The 19575-nt window shown below is 38.7% G+C and overlaps 1 protein-coding gene and 1 long non-coding RNA gene across 28 annotated transcripts in view; one reads left to right on the top strand and one right to left on the bottom strand.

Annotated features, from left to right (window-relative positions):
* The window catches only part of SOX6 (SRY-box transcription factor 6), a 556391-nt gene that overhangs the window by 34019 nt on the left and 502797 nt on the right, over nt 1–19575 (bottom strand). For all 27 annotated transcript variants that reach the window (XM_032488948.1, XM_032488938.1, XM_032488944.1 and 24 more), the window contains one exon: nt 9788–9896. In XM_032488948.1, coding sequence (XP_032344839.1) covers nt 9788–9896 — 109 coding nt within the window. The remainder of the gene's footprint in view (nt 1–9787; nt 9897–19575) is intronic.
* LOC116666432 lies at nt 1688–19224 on the top strand. Its single transcript, XR_004323279.1, has 3 exons — nt 1688–1772; nt 7178–7179; nt 19214–19224. It is a non-coding gene; the product is annotated as an uncharacterized LOC116666432 (long non-coding RNA).

The raw sequence follows: 19575 nt of genomic DNA, 5'->3' as shown, positions 1-19575 counted from the left end.
TAAATTTCCTAGCAGTGACTGGAACCCAGTACCCACTCACTAAACAGTAGTTGCCCTTAGAAATAGTAGCAGAAGTAATGGCAAGAGAAGTAATAGAATGTCTATTCTAGTACCAGGAACATAGCAGGTGCTTAACTCATATGTGCTCCTCGTCTAGTCTTTCCCCACACCTGGCTGATATTTCCTGTAATGCACAGTCCTGCTGTCCAGGGTAGTGATAAAATGAACCCTTAGCTGTGCAGTGCAATTTACTACTTAATGGAGCCTCTTTTCTGCCCCAAAGCTAAGAATATATTTCAATAGTGTCCCTGTGATATAGAACTAAAATGCACTGAATATGCATAAGATGCAATCAAAAAGACCATCTCACGTCTCTCCAGTTCCCACCTCTGAGTCCTGTAACCAGACTATGCTTGCTGCTCAGTCTGAGCCAGAAAAAAAAAAAAAAAAAAAAAGGAAGAACCCATTATCTTGTGAATTTATGGATCAGCTTTTTATAAAGGACTTGTTGGAATAACAAAGAATTAGAATTATTGACTGTATAATAAATGAAGGGCAAAAAGTTTCAGGGACATTTGACAGTTGATTTTCCTTTCTCCCCTACTAGCAGTTCTGCAATTCTGCAGCATGGAGTAGCTGTGGTTTCTCTTCTTCATTTTGTCCTTATGCAGGAGGAACCTTCCTAGTGAAAAGTGAGCTTATATTGAGGAAGCATGAAGTGATTTCTCTGCCATGAAAGTAAACACATATACCAGTAAGCAGCCATTTTTATTTTTAGTAAAAATTTTAAATGGTTGAATATATTGCTTATGAAATTCTTCTCTCCAGGGCTGAGACCTAGGATATTAAGTTTTAGTTCAGAGTTACTTTTTACAGCCTACTCCTAAATGTAACAGTCTACAATACAGCGTAAATGCCTATGGATTCTTATACAATCTCTTCCCTCTGGTACCACGACCTAATCTGGGGCATCAGGTCTAAGGGTAAGTAGCCACTGAACAAAATAACTGGAAAAAAATTACTCTCCTCTAGTGAGAGGCAAAAGAACGAGACTGAGCTGCAAGACATCAAACAGTCACAGCAAGGTGAAATTACACGTAAATGAGCATTCTACCCAAGGGGGGAAAAGGTATTTTTATTTACTTATTTATTTTTATTTGGTACAAAAAGGGCATTTTTAATGTGACTTGAATGAAACCCTCCTAACACCTACTCAGCTCTCTCATGATGTAACACGAAAAGACACCCATTGAATATCCCCTCTGAAAGGACATTTAAAGAGAACAGAGGAATATAGAGACTAACAGATTGCCAAGGCTAACCTAACTGCTGCTTTTCCATTATTTTTAACCTCTATACATAATCTAAGACAGTCTTGAACAACTAAAGGCTAATGTCTGTTTAGTTGGTAGCAAAGTCCAAATTCTTCAGCCTGACACTCAGGACCCTCCATAATACGCAACCCAGCTATTTTTACAACATGTACAATTCAACAAACATTTACTGAGTACGAACATGTAGAAGGGTCTGTACTGGGCTTGGTGGAGAACACAGAGATGAGAAGTGACTCTTCCCTTCTGCAACTTCCTATGAATGTCTATGTGCTTTACCGTTTCTGTGTCTGTTTGGTTTATTCCCTCAATTGAAAGTTTTTCTCCTCTTTTTAAAACCCAAACCTAGGCTTATCCCCAGCTATATTCCTATCAGGCCTTCCAGAATTATTGCTGTCTACAAAGCACTGTAGCCTTCTTTTCTAAACAGCACTCTTTTCTGTTTCTCTAATGATGTACTTAAACACACAACACCTTAGGCTGCTCTGCTTTCTGTGTATGCTAATATTATTATCCCAGCTATATTACTAGCTCTTGGAGAATACAGTATAGTCCATCTTTTAAAAAATCATTCTCTCCGTGCCCATAACAGTGCTATGTACAAAAAAGATAATCAGTAAATTACAACTTAAACATGTGGGTAAAACTGAAACTGGGGGACTCTGAGTAGAGACAGATCCTGACTGGAAAGACCTGGCTATCAGTACTGGTGACTCAGGGTACAGAGAACCACCTCTAAAGACTAGGAAATGACAGATAGTGTGTGTGAGCAAACAGTGATAGACAAGCAGAGTAAAATGAAATGATGAACCTAAAAGAGGGAGATATTTGAAGATAAGAATTTCTTAATTAAAGAAAAAAAAAGGAAGGAATTCAGTAACAGAACACAGGGGAGAGCTGGTGGGTATCTACTTTATGGAATAAGTCAGAAGCGCAGTTATCATAACTTGAAAAGAAGGAAAAGACCAATCAGGAAAAGAAAATAAAAGGCTGGTCTCAAATTCAGTCCTGACTCTAAGCGGAGAGAATTTAAAGAGCGCACCAAACTGGCCTGATGCTCTTTACGCTGCACCAGCCCAAGGCTGGGCTGGATTCCAGAGCCTGCAGATGGGAAGTCAAGTAGCTCTTGCTGCCGAGAGAAGAGGGTTCTGGGACAGGGAATTAGATGAGCTCCACACCTCGAAAGCTACACAGTCAGTCCAAACATGGCAGATAGACCTCTATCAGCCAGGGTTTAGTCTAATGTGTTGGTTTATGGGAAGCAGACGTACATACTGCTGAGGAAACACAGACTGATTCTGCAGTCCCACTGGGAACACATGCCGGCTGCTCTTGTCTTGGGTCTAATTTTCACGATAGATGGTGTTAAATCTTTTGTCGCCCAGTTGCTGTAGCAATCTGTGTGATTCAGTAATGGCACAGACAAGCATTTCTTCCCCAGAACAGAGGATATTCACCCAGAAAACTAGATAATTTTGTGTGTGTGCGTGGTGATTATATACACTGTCAGTGATACCTCTTCAGAGAAGGCAGCTCACTGAGAAACCAGCTATTGGACAGGGCTAGGTTCCTCCCTAAAGGAAGGCTAGGTCTTTGATTGGGCTTTCTAGCTTAAGCAACTCTGAGCTCCCTTTATGGAGTCTTAGAGGATGGAGTTATACAAGAATCTTGACATTTCACTCTCTTGTCCCATCAGGACTATCCATCACTTGGAGAGTTCAATGGAAATTGTTTTCAACCAACATTAAAAGTTATTTGGGAGCTTTTAAGTCACAGCAAATATATTTCTTTAAGAGAAGTTTATTTGCTTGTTTAAGAGAGCTGCACTTTATATATAGTGCTGATATAAACTGGTGCACAGGATCCTCTAAAACTGTTTATATCCACAGTAAAATACATTTTTGTGATACTCATACAACAGAGTTAGTCCAGAGCCAAGGGCTTTGTGAACTCTGCTTATCTCCTAGCCTGGGAAGCTGTTACTCAGTCCTTACCATGTCTCGGGTCTTCCAGGCCACCCGTCCTGGCCTCAGACCTCAGGCTGCTGGTTGCATATAGACTGCTTCACTTATTCATTTCACTGAGCTGCCTGGAAACACTGTTTTCGGCAGCTTTGAAAGGGCAGACCCATAAGCCCACAGCAAGGCTCTGGTTAGTGCTCCCTTCTGATTTACACGGGTCTTTAAACAGTATAATTCCTCATCTTTTATTCCTGGTGTATACTCTAGTACTTGGACACCTTATTGGACAAAGATGTCTCATCCTGGATATATTTCTATAATAATTTCACTTATTTAAAAGATGGCATGGTCCCTAATTGAAACTTTTTACCTCCTAGTTGAATTGAAGGTGAATTATTTCAATTGTAAGGCAGTAGAATAACAGTTAAAAAAACTATTGACTAGAAGTCATCTAGCCCAACTTCCTCACCTACGGCTGAGAACATTCAGGGAAAGAAGATGACTTGCTTAGGGTGGAATGACGCGAAGTTAAGTTTCCTGAAGGGGAGACATGTGGAGAAGTGTTAAGTTTTATCTTGTTGGAATCCAAAAGTCAGACGAGAATCAATGGGTAGAAGTTACAAGGAAGCAGACAAATAACAAAGAATTAATAATCAGAACTGAAATGAACTTCTCAAGAAGTAGTCAGTTTTCTGTCATTAGACTGAGGCATTTGAACAGAAGTGAGATGACTACTTGTCTGGGATGTAAAAAGGGATGTCTTGGATGGAATTGTACATTTGATTACGTCTCTCCTTTATTCCAGTTCTGAGAATCTAAGTGTTGTGATGTGAAACACTATATTCTGGTGGGCTTGAACTAATAATGACCTTTACATTCCAAAGCGTAAGCAGATGTAGCCTTTAAATCCCACCCCAGATTATGCTGCAGCTTGCCTCTGCTGCCTTGAATGAGCCATGTATCACTGAGTCAATCTTCCTTTTCTACCATGAGTAAGGATGCAGGGAGGGGAAAGGAAATGAGAAAAGCTTCAAAGATTTCCCAGAGTATGGATCAAAGGGTAAGCAGAATTTTTAAGAGAAGACATGGTGCATTTTGGGGGAAAAAGAGGAAAAGTTGCAGTCTCTGTTATTTGTCTATAAACAGAGAGCTTAAGTTGACAATAATAAAGTTATCCTGAGATTTAGAACTTAGAAGCAATCAGAAGTTCACACACACAAAAATAAATAAATAAAAAATGAAGCTTTCAGAAGGGTTAGGGCCATCTTGGCTGGGATCCAATTCACAAACTCAGTACAAATCTATAAAACCTTTCTAAGCAAATCTGAGACTCTGAGAGCAACAGTTCTAAAAGGGGCTATTCTTGGTGCACATATCCATTTCCATTCAAATCAATGCAAGTTTTTAATACATGGAAGACAGCACATCATTATAGTTCCAACCCAGGGTCCAAAAGCCTGCCTAATACTAATCACTTTCAGAGCTCATTCCTCCCAGAGCTCATGCTCCACTATGCCCCACATCAAAATGAGGTGTGGCCTCCCTCCGAGGCTGGGACACAAAAACTGAATTTGAGAAGTAAAAGAAGTGTTAGAGGAATACTTTCTTACCCAAACTATTTGGTGAAACAGAAAAAAAGAACAGTATCCCTTTAGGGACCCCAGGTGTGTGAGGGGGAAGAAATAGGAGGGAAAGAACATAAAAAAGAAGGCGAGCTACAACTATGGTTGCCAGGGGAAAAGAAGGAGAGGAAAGGAAAAGAAGAGCGGGGCTCCATCTGTGAAAGGTAATCAGGAAATGCTACTAGAGAGATCTTCTCATCAGTAAAAAGAAAAGATCAAGGGACTTGAAAACACGATTCAGCAAGTGGTGCAAACATACTCTCAAAGGTATTATTAGTCTCCTCTTTTATTTCCCTGAAAAAAATACTGAGTGGAAGGTATCGTGGACAGATCACCTTTCTTATAAGAAACACACTCTGTATTTCATGAAGACCCTAGTAATAATCTTGGATTTGGAGGGGACCCTGGAGATAATGGAATCCAACATACTTCTTTTAAAAGATAAAGAAAGTTAAGCCCAGAGGCATTAGTCACTTATTTGCCTTCATTTAGCAAAGGAACTTTAAGCCAAATATCCCAATAACCAGGCCAGAGCCCTTTCTGCTATACTTAGTGACCCTGAAATTAGGAGAGAGTTGGGACAAGAACTGAACTCTTGCCTAAGAAGAATGAGGAGAGTGGAAATGCCATATGAAAAGTCCATAAAAAGTTGAACATCTGTTCATCATTCTTAATGCAGGGTGACAGACTCAACTAATTGAGTCCTTCCTTTCTTACATGCCTTACACAGGACCTAACAAATTTTGTGTACTCAATACATATAAAGCCTTCAAATGCTCCAAAGTGTAACAAACCTTAAACATGTTTCCTAAGCCCCCAGCACCAATGAATTGGTAGTTTTATAAATATCATGATGAACAAGAAATGCTGTCTTGTCATATTCAAGCCAAATAACAGCTGGACTTTAAAAATAAAATTTTGAAGACATTTGCCTTTTATATTTTTAATTTCTGTTTTCCTGGCGTATGGTTTTGTCATTTGATTTTTGATGAGTGGTTAATACACATGCACAGCTGCCTCTTTTGGTGACCTTTCCCTTGCTGCTTCCACGCTCAAAACTATGAAACAGGTCTACAAGTTGCTTACTGAGCGATACCGGCATTTTTACAACTGGCAAACATTTTCCTTGTAAGCCAGGCTTACTTTAGTCACTTCAGAAGCAATAAAGGAGAATGGGGTGAAAAAGGAAAAAGGGCATAATCCCTTAAAGTTATTGTTATGCATTATTCACAATAGGAAAGACATTTAACAACCTAAGTATATATTAACAGATGAATGGAATAAAGAAAATGTTATATACATATTATTCATGTGATGATATATTTGTCATTTATATATTATGAATGTATATATTTATATTACATATTATTATATAATAGTATGTGATATAAATATTATTCATCGATTAAAAATAGAAGGAAACCCTGCCATTTGCAACAACATGGATGGATCCTGAAGGCATTACACTAAGTGAAGTCAGATGGAAAAAGACAAATACTACACAATCTCACATATGTGTGAATCTAAAAAGGCTGAACTCAGAAACAGAGAGTAGAATTATGGCTTTCAGGGACTAGGGCATGGGGGCAATGCGGAGATGCTGGTCGAAGGGAATAAACTAGTTATACTGAGGATCTAGTACACAACAGGGTGACTATAGATAAGAACAGTGTCTTATATACTTGAAAGCTGCTAAGAGAGTAGTTTTATAATTTTCTCATCGAAAAAAAGGTAACTTGTGAAGTGTGGTGTTAACTAGCCTTATTGTGGTAATCATTTCCCAATACATACGTGTAACAAATCATCAGGTCGACACCTTAAATTTGCACCGATGTTATATATATGTTAATTATATCTCAATAAAGCTGGAAAAAAAATTAACTGTTGGTCCAAAGTCAGAGGAAGCATGGAGATGATGATGGGTGGACTAAGAAGGGAAGAAGACATCCTGGGCAAAATCTGCAAAACTCAGCAGCGAATGGATCGATCTCACCTAAGTAGCTTTCACTCGGAATCTCTGTGGGGAACAAAGGCTTAATTTTCTTAGCAATTTTCTCAGTGATAATTATATCTGTCTTATCTTTGTATGCATTTTCCTTTTAATCTTCTGTCTTCCTTCACTAGACTTTAAGTTCCAAGAGGTCAGGAACATATTTGTTTTGCTTCCTTTGGTTTATCCAGTGTCTGATTTAGGGACTGGCACACAGACCAGGCACTCAAGAAATGTCTGTCTGTTTGTTTTCAGCCCACAGACTGACTGAAGGAGTGAACAGATTTTTTAGGTATTCTTTCACTTCAGTCCCTCCTTCCTCCTCCTCATAAGGGAAATATGGAGGAGCAAAGTGCAGAAGGTATTATGCATACCTGTTATCTACTCTGACTTTAAGATGAACTGTAACTCCAGCAGGCTTTGTAATCAGCATACGCTTGAACAGACGCCAGGAAATATCCTGAAGTCAGCAGAAGGCTGCTGCCCATCCCAGCAGTCCTCACAAAGGCACTGCACTTCTGTCGGTATTAGAGCAGGTAACCTGACTCCATTCATGAACTCACAGTCCCCCAAAAGCACACGAGGTCTCAATGGCAGCTCTGGGCAAGCTTCGGAAGGGAGATTTTCACACGCTCCTTAAGCTCCTGGGCCACTACAGCCCTTCTACGATTACACTCGTCAGGCATTGCTGCTGTGTGTGACAGAGTAACACGAGAGCTGGTGCATGGCATGACTTGCTATATTTAGGGGAGAGGAAATGGGCCATACTGAGGAAGGTCACAAGGAGTTTGTTCAGAGAAATGAAGGCACCGCATGTGTATCTGTATGTACAGGGGGTGCAGGACAGCACAGTGCTTCGGGTCTGGGGCTCTGGAGTCAGGCTGCCCAGGATCAACTCCCAGCTCTAGCCTTACTAGCTCTGTGACCTGCGGCAAGTCAATTATTCTCAGCCTTAATTTTCTCATCTGTAAAATGGAAGAAAAATACCTTCTTTACAGAGTTGTATATGATTTAAATGAGAAAATATGCACTAAAAGTCTAGCACGTTCTCTAGCACGTAAGTGCTTGATAAATGTTTGCTTAAAAAAAGCAGAGTAACCAGGAAATTGGTTTGGATTCAGAAAACCTGGGTATTGAATGGAATTCCCAAAGATATTTCTATACAGTATGTTTCTTTACAGTTGTTTTTTCATTTTTTCTTTTCATAATGGTTAATAACTCAAAGTATGATTTTTAACTTACCAAGCAAATGCCATCATCAACTAGGTTATCAGCACTAGGGAGAGGTAAATAACTATATTCATACCCATTATACAGTTAAGAAAGAAACCAAATGAAGAAAGGTGAATGACAGATTAAGAAAAATCTTGTTAGAACAAGGACAAGGAGATGTAACTCCTAGTTTATGAAAAAATGAACAGACTGAATACACCAAAGTGATGAAAAGTATTATTTCATTGTGTCTGGTTAAAGATATAGGTACTCCACAGTACAATCTTCCAACAAAATTGAGATGGGCCAGACCTGAATAACTCCCTAGACCGCAGAATCTCAGTCTTCACCGGGGGAAAAACCCTGCACTTGTAAGTGCCTGTAAAAACGTCAGTGGCACTGTGCCCTCAGCACACATTTTTCATGGAAGACAGTGAGTGTATTTCTGGTTCTGAGTCCTCTTTATTCCTCCTTTCCTGCTCCTCTGCCTCTTCATTTTCCATTTCCTCTTCCCTCCCTTTCCCTCCCCCTCCCCCCACATACCAATCAGAGTTTAACACCTTGGCCCCTGGACTATCATTAAACGTTAGTCTCTCCTACTGGTATGAAAAATCTGCCTTCTGAGAACTCCCTGAAGTGCTTCCTAGTGTCTGATACTACCCATCTCTTAGTGCTCATGCCAGGGATTTCTGAACTGCCTAGGATGGCCCCAAGCTATCACTAGAAGCCATGCCTAGTTCAGATGCTGCTATGAAATGTCTTCGTGTGTTTTCAAGGGATTAGGGTCCTGGATGAAATCCTGCCAGTAAAAGGAATAACAGTAGAATTCTTCCTCTCAAGCTAAAGAAGGACTTCAGCTGGGACCCGAGATGGATAAAGTATTGTGTTACTCTGAAGAGAACAAATTAATCTTCCCTGACTGGTGGGAGGGATTCTGCCAAAGGAACAGCTAACGGGAAAACCAGTCCCTACTCTGTGATGACACAGTAAATAACCAGGCAACATTACTACTGAAGTGCTGACCTAACTCATAAATTGCACCCAGCCTCTGGGGAGCAATTTCTGCTGATTTGCTGCTTGTGCGTTTAAAACAAACAAACAAAAAGGGAAGAGGAGCGGACAGGCATTGACAGTCCTGTGGGTAAACACACTGAGAGTAACACTGGTCTTTCCCTCCAGACTTTCAAAAGACTTTATAATGGTTAGTGCCCAGACACAGGCTGAATCTGGCCCAAGCAATTTTTAATTTTATGCTAAATCTGCTGCACACTATCATTTAGTTTCCTAATAAGTTCCATTGCACCTGGGAATCTCTTGATTTGGGGCTAAAAAGTCCTCCTGTGTATGTTTGTCCTTTTTTTAACAAGAATTCAGTGAGGTGGAAGAAACGCAGAATTCTGTTGTTCATTGGAATGTAGAGGGTTCTTTTAGTTTAAAACTTAAAAATAGAACCTTGAAATATTTGGATTGTTATGTGCTCAGTAACATAGGATCTAGCTAAATCTCAGCGTCCTGAACTGTAACATATAATGAGGACGAACATCTCCTCTGCTTTGCCAAGGAAACCTAAGAGGTGACTCCCAAGAAAGGCCATAAAGATCCTACCCCTAACTCTGACACACCCTTAGAAACACACGGAGCTGCAGAAAAAGCTACGGAAAAGCCACTCACCCTCTGCATCTTCTGGCCGAGTGAGGTCGATGACACCTGGGCCCAGCTTTCCATCTTCACTTGACTTTCCTGTTAACTGGGGCCCCAGATTCTCAAAGCGTGTTCTTTCCTAGAGGAAAGAATAATCAAAGGCTTATTCTAGCTTCCAGAGCAGCCACTTTTTCCTTCCAGTTTCTATCTTGCTTAATGGATAAGATTTGAATTTATAAACATTATTTCTGACCAACTTGGGCTCAGAAAATCTTTTGCTAAAGCCTGTTTGTGGCATTGAGAGGGCCAACAGCACCTAAACTGTAGTACCTGTGAGGAAAGAAAATTTGCGACAGGAAACCTGCCAGGGCTGTACTGCACATCTTCTCCCTGCTGGATTTGCTCCAGTAATCTAAAAGGAATGCAATCGAGAAAGTACAAAACTTGAAAGGGCAGTTTCCATTAAAATATACTATTATTTAATAGGAGAGGAAATTTCCCATTGAGAGATCAAACTTTGCATTGGTACTCCTGGAAAAATACGAATCAGAATTTTAGGCAAGAAGATTTCAAAAACAAACATCTCAAAGCAGGCAGACTCCACGATGCCATTGATACTATTAGTTTGCCTAGGAATTTCAACTGTAACTTCCTGGGAAGTGAAACTGACGGAGGACATCATTCCTAGAAATACTTCTGCCGCTATAGTAGGGAAACCCAAAGATGTTTTACTTGTTAGCCTGTCCTTCTAGGAGCAGGAGTCTGAAACATCACAATGAACTCTCCCTCTGCAGCTCTCTGGATCAGTAGCAGAGGGCTCACTGACCATCATTAACATGGTGTTCTTGTCTGCAGAAGCACAGCAGTGTGTGCCCCTTCTCTCCTCCTTGCTACTCTCCAGATTCAACTTGGCTTTGTGTTGTGCTTATGAATGAATGAGACCTTGTTGTTCATTACTATGAAACAATATTAAACGTCATGTCAGCTTGAATTTACAGACATGAAATAGCAGCTTCCAGCTCCGGGAATGGTTTCTGCATGTTATACTTAATGCATTATGCAGCAGTAGAGTGCTGATTGCTGTTCAGTCTATTGTTCAATGACCTAGTTCTGTACTGAGCATGTTCGGCATTAGATGGAAACACTCTGAGCGTTCTCTTCTGTAAGATGTTTAGAAACTTGGAAATATTCTTAAAGAGCAAACATACAATTACTTGATAGAGGCTGTGTCTCATTTGTACAGTCTCACTACATTTGTGCTTTCTAATATGATTATTTTTGAATATCATTATATTTCTATAATTAATTCCCATCAGTCAAATTGTGCAGGAAGTCTTCCAGTTCCCCTTCATCATAGAATACGTTGAAATCTGTGTTGGAAGAAAACACAGCATAAACCTTGCTTTAATCTAGCATGATTTCTATGAAAGATCTGCAACAAAATTATAATCATGAATTTCCCCCACCGGGTAATACTAACTAGTTACAGTAGCGGTATGTGGGGAAACTTCTGAAATACGATACTTATAAAAAAACAGAATGAAAATAAAAAGCAAATTAGGTACGGTTCCCCAATATCTCCTTATATTAAAATACTGCTGCACGAGAACAAATTGACCCAGATGCAGGCCACGACAAAAAGCAACCACAAGCCATGTGGGAGTTTCACACATTGCGGGGGGACGGGCGGACAGCTGCTTTTAATCAGCCAATTTCTATTTTTGAGTAGCACTTTCGGTTGTCATGATGTAAAGAAAAAGAATTAAAGTGAAGATGAGTAGTACCAGGGAAAGCAAAATATTCAACCTTTGTTTTACCACATTGTTTCGCATTTCAAATATTTGCGTGTGAATGCTTTCCCTATGTTAAATGCAAAAGGAGTTTTGATGTGACACCTGCAATCTTCTTGGAAGAACAACCTTTAGCTGTATTTTCATGGGGGGAAAAACAACTTTCTCTGAAAATCAACAGACCGTGCTACCTATCAATATGCATATTTAAAGTATCTTTCTAGTCATTCATTCTCTTTGATTTTACCGGAAAATATTCTCAGTAAAAAAAAATAAAGTTCCTGAAAGAATATCAATATTTTGACAAGGAAGGAGAAGAGGGAAAATTACATGCCATGGTTTGTAAAATCCTAAGACAACAAAGCTTACATGATGATAATATCTTTTCTTTTATAAAAAATGAAGTGCACTCACAATTCAGTAGTATCAGCTTGTTTTTAATCATAACAAAAAACATTCAGAACATTCAACAACACATTCACAGTGTCTTTGAAGTCATACATTTTTCTGACTTCATTGAAAAAAAAATTCTCTGCAGAGATACTTTCCTTATAAAACATCAATATTTTGACAGAGTAGAAGTGAAGGAAGAATATCCCATGAAACACTTGTTAAATAGGCAGAAAATAAATCAATGATAAAAATTGTTTTGGGCAGTGGGCTGCATTTTATATTTGGTAATATTAAGCACTTGTGTTTGAGATTAAAGAAGGGCCCTGCAAAGCCATGCCCTTTCATATAAATTTCTACCTAGTCTCCCAGAAGATTTCCTTCTTTTCTTCAAAGAATAGCTCAGAATATTTATTTGCCAGCCACATAACCATAAGATAAGAGAGCCTGATGTCTACAAGTTAGCTCTGGGCAGCTGAGCTAAGCAAAGATTTTACCAGTGAGGTTGAACATGAGTCTAGTAAATACAGGATGTGGACATGGGCACAGAAAGAAGTTCAAAGATACTTCAGTTCCAAGAGGTCTCAACTTTTGGCCATTAAGTTCCAATGGGTATGCCCCTATATGGAACAAATACAGGCTGTGGGCAGCAAGCTCGTAATCTAAGTTTTCCATGCACTTGAACTAGCTCTCACAACATACACAGTTCCCAAGTAGATATTTTGGAGATCACCTCAAAGCTAATTTAATCTCAACGCCCCCCACGCGGGAAAAATCCCCAACCTTCATGATGACAGTGAAATGTACATTTTACATGCAGCGATGTGATCAGACACTTACTTATGCATTGTCAGTCACAAACATGCAGGCAACATAAAAGTTATTGAAAAAAATTAAAGTCAGCTCTGCTGTGTTGTAGGATTGTTGGCTCTCTAAGTGCTTTGAAATTATGATGTATGAGGTAGATGTTGCATATTAAATAAAGATATTTAAATGATAAAGCCCCCTTTAGTGAGAGCTGATGAATGTTAAATGTTACAAGCCACAAGACGGTAGCATCCATCATCTTCACATATTATCAGAGTCAATGACGGGGCAGCCGCACTGATGACAGATAGACTGCTGCATTATTATCCCTTATTTCCAGAGTCACTGAACAAACCATTCAATTCCTCAGGCATTATTTTTAACTTTGCATTAAATTAGCAACTTTTCCCTTCCTACCATGGCAAGATTGATCAAGTCTGTCTTTGCATCGATGGAGAGACAGAATGAATTTGAGGTAACTAAAAAAAAAAAAAAAAAACAGAGGTTTGTTTTCATCTAGGAAAAAAAAATCAACTTCCTCTTACTGGCAACAAATGTAAAATTGTGATATGGGGAAAGAACAGCAATGAAACAGTAAGCACACAATAATGGCTTTTCTTTGCACTTAGATAAAAGCTGAATTTTTGATGTGCACAGTATATTTTAATAAAATTTTATATACTATGTTTTATACACTTATTGGCTATTCCATAATAATGTGTGTGCTAACAGTAAAATTGCTCTTAAATTTATGTGTGTTATTTATACGTTCCCACGTAACAATGCTTTTTGTTGTAAAAAATATTCTGTTTATTAATGTAACTTTACAACCACTGCATCCAAGATCCGTGGTAAATTAATGACATTTTTATTATTTTATAGTGTCATTAAATTTTTACTGATCACTCCATCAAACAGAGGCAGTAAAGGCCATAATGTAAACTGGGACACTTAGATCAGGCAGCAGGAAGACATTCCATATAGTCTGAAGAAAACTGCTAGCAATAAATGATATTTATACCATCTTTAAGCATGTGAGAATACTTGGATAAGTTTGGCAAAACTGTTTCAGTAGTAGAGTGGATTGTGTACTTAAATAACAGTTTGCTAGCCAGAGAGACAAGCCTTTTTCAGACCATATGCGAGATGACTGATTACAGCCATCTCCCGAAAAACAACATGAGAAAACTAACGATGTGCGGGGCACCCTCCCTCTGGATTCTCAAGACTGACCAACCTACACCACACCTCAAATGATTTCAGCATGGTCCTCTTTCCCACAAACCAAAGTGGAAAACTGTACATGCTGAGAGAGGCTTTTTGTTTGTTGCCTTACAAACAAATACATTTCATTTGACAGGCCGACACGGCTGGACAATGATGTGATGTATTTTATTTCAATGGTCTAAATGAGAGGCACTTTACCAACCTGTATTCAAAGCTCATTTCTAAAGAATGTCTGAATACAAGGTCATTCGTAGCAGCCACAGAACACACATCTAAGAGGCCATTACTTATATGGCAGTTAAAATGGGTAAAAAATAATTATCTCATGTTATTTTCACATGTAAGATGCATCATAATCAGCAGATTCTACAATGGCTTTCAAATATTCTGTTCATAGAATATTTGTATATATTTTTATATGAATATTTTATAGTATCTTATACAAATGCATACATATTATATACATTATACTTCAGCATATAGAAGATAGCAAATAGGAAATTCTATGCTCATGTAATTACAAATTTAGAACCACCCATCTTCTATGTGGTATGAATCTTTTTTTAAGCAAATAAGAATTCTGCTGTTATATCCTAAAATACATATTTAAATACTAAAGACAAAAACATTTCAAATTTGCAATAATAAGAAATTTTGCAGGGAAAGTTAATACTGCAGTGCCACCAGTCATGTTTTTGTGAATTCCTGAAGCAGTTTTCTAAGAGAAATAACACAAACATGCATTATGAATAGAAATTCTCTAAGGCTATCACAATATTCTGAGATATCATCTATCCTCAAAGTTAGCTGCTAAGTTGTCGAGTACAAAAGAAGTCCTTTCATCCCAGCTCTAAGCGTTTGCATCTTTCCAATCCAGGAAAACCTCTTCCTGAAAGTAATGACTTCCCTGCAAAAGCAGCTATCCCTTTACACAACTTCCATTCCCGTCCTCTGTTTACATCAATACCAACTGGTCAGTAAAGAGAGGTCCTCACCCCTCTATGACCAGTAAATCTTCCCAGCTTGCTAAATCTTCTCCTATAGAGCCTCCTGCACCGATCCCTGTCCCCCATGGCCTCGTGCCATCACTGACCACACCAGCACAGGCCTGCACTCCCAGGTAGATCCCTGCCGCACCTCGGCTCTGGTCTGCCTGATCCTGGACGCTGCCCTCCCTGACCATCTCCTCTCACTCCTCAGAAGGTTCTACTTCATGGCTTTGATTTAAAATCTTCCATGGCTTCTTTTTTTCTGTTGCATTTCACCCAAACTCCTCTACCTGGTTTTCAAGGTCCTTCATACCCTGCTCCCCACACATCTTTTTAAACTCAGTTTCCTACAACTCTCATCAAATGCATCCTTTGTTCTTGGTGGACAGTAACTGGCCTTCTCATGACAATAACAGGATCGGGCCTGCTTCCTCTCCCTCATGCCTGCTAGGATGATGCTGCCTTCTTGCTGCTTCCTTGCCAAGTCCTATGCATACTGAAAAGCCCAAGCTGTCGGTGAACTCTACAGCCTCTTTGACCTATCTGCTCTCTGGTATATATAAATTTTTAGCCTTCCCTCTATAATTAGCCCCTAGTTACATACTATGTTAAAGACTTGAACTTTTGACTCATGTGCACCACCAAGTTTCCCTCAACAAAATCCAAAGAGTTTTCAAGCCAGGATTGTGCCTTGCCCCTTTTCTATCTAGGTCACACTGCATTTAGCATTAGTGTCCATAAATTCTCACAGGTCTTTTACAAGCCCACCTCACTGATTTACTCACATAAATCAAAGTGAGTACAAAAGGAACACGAACTACTAATTTTCTAACATTTCAAGTTTGTGAAAAAGATGTTTAGACTCAACACACCACACTGTATTGATGATGTTTCTTTGAGTAATAGTAATCAAAACAAGGAAATCCAGAAAAATACCATAAATAATTTGTAAAAGAGGGAAATGAGTCATTTTAGAAGAGTGCAATTTAACTATATAACAAAATGAAGAAGAGGGTCTTGAGTCTGACTTGGAATTTCTTTAGCTTAACACTTGCATCTTGGCAGAGTCTGCAAAACATGGGCAAAAAGAGGACAATACCCACCACAAGTGCTTAGCTTAAAAAGCAGTACACATTTAAAAATAAATTTTTTTTTGCGTTTGTTTGTTTTTAAATAGGACAATGCTAAGTATAATGTTGAGAGAGAGTCTGTACCTTACTCTGAAAGACTTGGTCTAATTCCTGGCTCTGGACATATCTTGGCCATGATATGATTCTCAAGAAATAACTACTTAAGCATACATGTGGTTTCCTTTTAAAGAACTTAACAAGCTATCACTTTATTAGCCCTTATTTTACATCCTTTATTATAAATTTAGTATTTAATGAAGGATCAAAAATGTAAGCTTTACACTGGAAAGTAACCACATGTACTTTTTAAAAGGTGATGCTTTTTTTGGAAGGAGTTATTTTGGAGGCACTGGAATTTACTTTCATAGTGATATTTTGATGGTCCCAGAGTCAGTCATCATGATGCAAAAGACTCCAGCTAGGAGGAATGAGGTAATGAACCCCATTGTTAAATACCTAACTTTTAACACACTCTTAACACCAAAACTGTGCTAGGACTCATGAATCACTGAAGTCCTAAGTTTTCCAACTGTGTTTGCCTCTACAGCACAAATACATGTATTAGAGTGGAGGTAGGAAAGGGTGCCATTTACTGATCATATACTATGTGAAAGGCTCTTTCCAATGAGTGTTTCCTTTAACCCTCACACTAACACCTACAAGGAAACATATTACTATTGCTATCAGTTTTATAAGAGAAGAAAGTAAGTCTCAAAAAGAACTTTTTATATTTAAGTCACTTAACTAAAATTGAGACTGGTATTTGTGCTAAGGTGAATTTATAATCATAACTCAACAGCATAATTTCCACGTGATCTCTCTGAGCCTGTTTCCTCATTTGTAAAATGGAATAGGAAATTCTCATGCCACAGGGTTGTGATAATTAAATAAGAGATTGTATGTATGAGTGCTCTGCAAAAATAAAGCAGCTCACAAAATGTCCACTTCTGTTAAAGATGTTATTTAGTGTTTGCTAAATGTTTCAAAGCTAAATACTAATGAAGATAGTGCCCTGATCTAAAGGCCAACATCCAATCTCCTGTATCAACAGCACAACTATATAACCAAAGATGCTTTCCTTTTTTCTTGGCTGCTGAGCATCTCAGACCTAAATTTAAACTCGACCTAAGTTAACGATGTAGTACCTGGATCTTGTTTTCCTCCACTTATAAGCCCTCAGATACTCTCCACCATCTGCATAAGGACAACGAAACTTCTCTGTACAGCTTGTACAACCTTATCTGAGCTGGCTTTACTGACGGATGACATCATAATTAGTCCATTCTAGGCCTAATTAAAGCATCTCTCCTGGACAAAATCCTTTGTAGACTGCCCTCCACCAGCTCCAGGCAGAAAGTGTCACCTCCTCTTTTGTTTCACCACTACACCATGTTTGTAGCAAAATGCATTATAATTATTGGTTTATATGTCTGTTTACACATCTCCCCAATTTACCCCTTAAGGTGTGGTGTCCATATCTTTGTATCTTTATATTATCAGTGTCTCTCACAATGTTGGCACATACTAGGCACTTTGGTTGCCAAATCCCGATAATGCTGTTAAAATTATTTCCTTCTCTTTTTTTAATCTTAATTTTAATTTAAAATTTAACTAATTTTAATTTAAAATTTAATTTAATTTAATTTTCAGCTCTTTTTTGAAAACAAGGAGATACAGATAATTAAAAGGTAGATAAACACAAGGGAAGATATGTAAATTGATTGAACTGTAAGAGTGATCTGGTCAGGGTCGGCTTAGTGCTGAAATATAGGAAGTCTGCCTAGCTATTATTATTCAAAAGGGCTCTACAAAAATCTTCCCTAAAAGCTCAACCACCACCACCTTCAAATAGTCTTCTTACACACTTTTACATTGCTGAGCGATCCATTATTAGTAATTAATTCTTGGAATTAATTAGTAATGCTAATATTTTATGATAGGACAATAGAATAAAATGTTAAACAAAATCAATATTAATTTCAGTTTAATTCCTCTAGAGAAACAAGGAACAGATAGGGAAGATAATCCAGATGAAACTACATGAACAGAGACATAAGAATTTGGTCAAGAGAGTCTGCAATCCCAAAGAAAATAATTTCAAAGAGTTTGGGAATAGCCAGATTAAGCAAAGATGGCTGTTAAGGGCTGAACTGTGTCCTCCTAAAATTCATATGTTGAAGCCCTAACCTCTAGTACCTCAGAATGCGACCATGTTTGGAGACAGGGCCTCTAAAGAGGTGATTACATTAAAATGGGGCCATTAGGGTGGGCCCTAATCCACTCTGACAAGCGTCCTGATGAAGGGAGTGGATCACGACATACAGAGGCACATCAGAGATGTGTGCTGGCTGCGTGAAGACCACGTGAGGACACAGCAAGAAGGTGGCATCTTCAAGCAAAGGAAAGAGACCTCAGGGTAAACCAATTCTTCCAGCACCCTGGTACTGGACTCCTAGCCTCCAGAATTGTGAAAAAAAGTTTCTGTGGTTTAAGCCACCTGGTCTGTGGTATTTTGTTACGGAAATACAATGGCAACTTCTGCCTCTTACGTCATAAAAGGCTCTTTTTGTTTTTTATTGTAGTATAGTCAGTTTACAATGCTAAGTGAGTTCATAAAAGGCTCTTGTCACTGGCCAAAAAATATCAAATAATAAGGCAACGAATTTTAGATATGAGGTCCTACTAGCCTCAGAAACAATTCTGTGGAAGTTTTTGCCAATAGGATCTAGAAGTGATTCTATCTATTGACAACCATAGCTAGTGAGCTAGGATTCTTCAAAAGAGAAGGTTCTCCCTTACAGGGAAGAAAGACTTGTAAGGAGTAGGCAAAAGTTTTCAAAATTCCAGAAATACATACTTGAGGCAAGTCATAGAATCAAAGACTGACATAAGCTGTTCAGATCACCTTGCAGGAGGCTGATACAAACCACTGGACCATAAGTTCTTTGGGGGAGGGAAAGCGTCTCAGTCCTCTCTACCTCTGACTAGGACTGTATCCTGTAAGCACAGAAGCATGCAGCATAAGCCTGCTGAAAGGAACTAATGTCTGCAGAACTTCTCGTGGATATGTTTTATGAAGCTTTCAGAAACATTCCCAAATGATGTATGACAAGTTTCCCTCAGGATCTGAAGAGTACACCAAACTAAGCAAGTCCTCTCTCCACACCCCTGGCAAGGACAGCATCCTGTATATCTCCTGTAACATATGCTTAGGCTCTTGTCATTGATCATCAAATGATAAATGATAAAGTAGCATTAACTCTGAAGATATGAGACCTTTTCAGGCTTGGGAGCCACTGAGTTAAATTAGTTTCATCAGGATTATAGTGCTTACTGAACCCCTTTAACCAAATGCTTTCTGTCTCATTCATATGGTTCTAATATGGTTTTACCCAATTTCAAGGTTATTTATAAGTTTGCAACTCCCAAGTAGAGTTATAAAGTGTTTAGATTTAAGCAAATCCAGTTGTGTGGCAGCCCAACTC

This window comes from Camelus ferus, chromosome 10 (assembly GCF_009834535.1).
Source record: "Camelus ferus isolate YT-003-E chromosome 10, BCGSAC_Cfer_1.0, whole genome shotgun sequence".
NCBI classification, from domain to species: Eukaryota; Metazoa; Chordata; class Mammalia; order Artiodactyla; family Camelidae; genus Camelus; species Camelus ferus.
The sequence above is the reverse complement of the archived record's forward strand: the minus strand, read 5'-3'. Positions and strand labels throughout refer to the sequence as shown.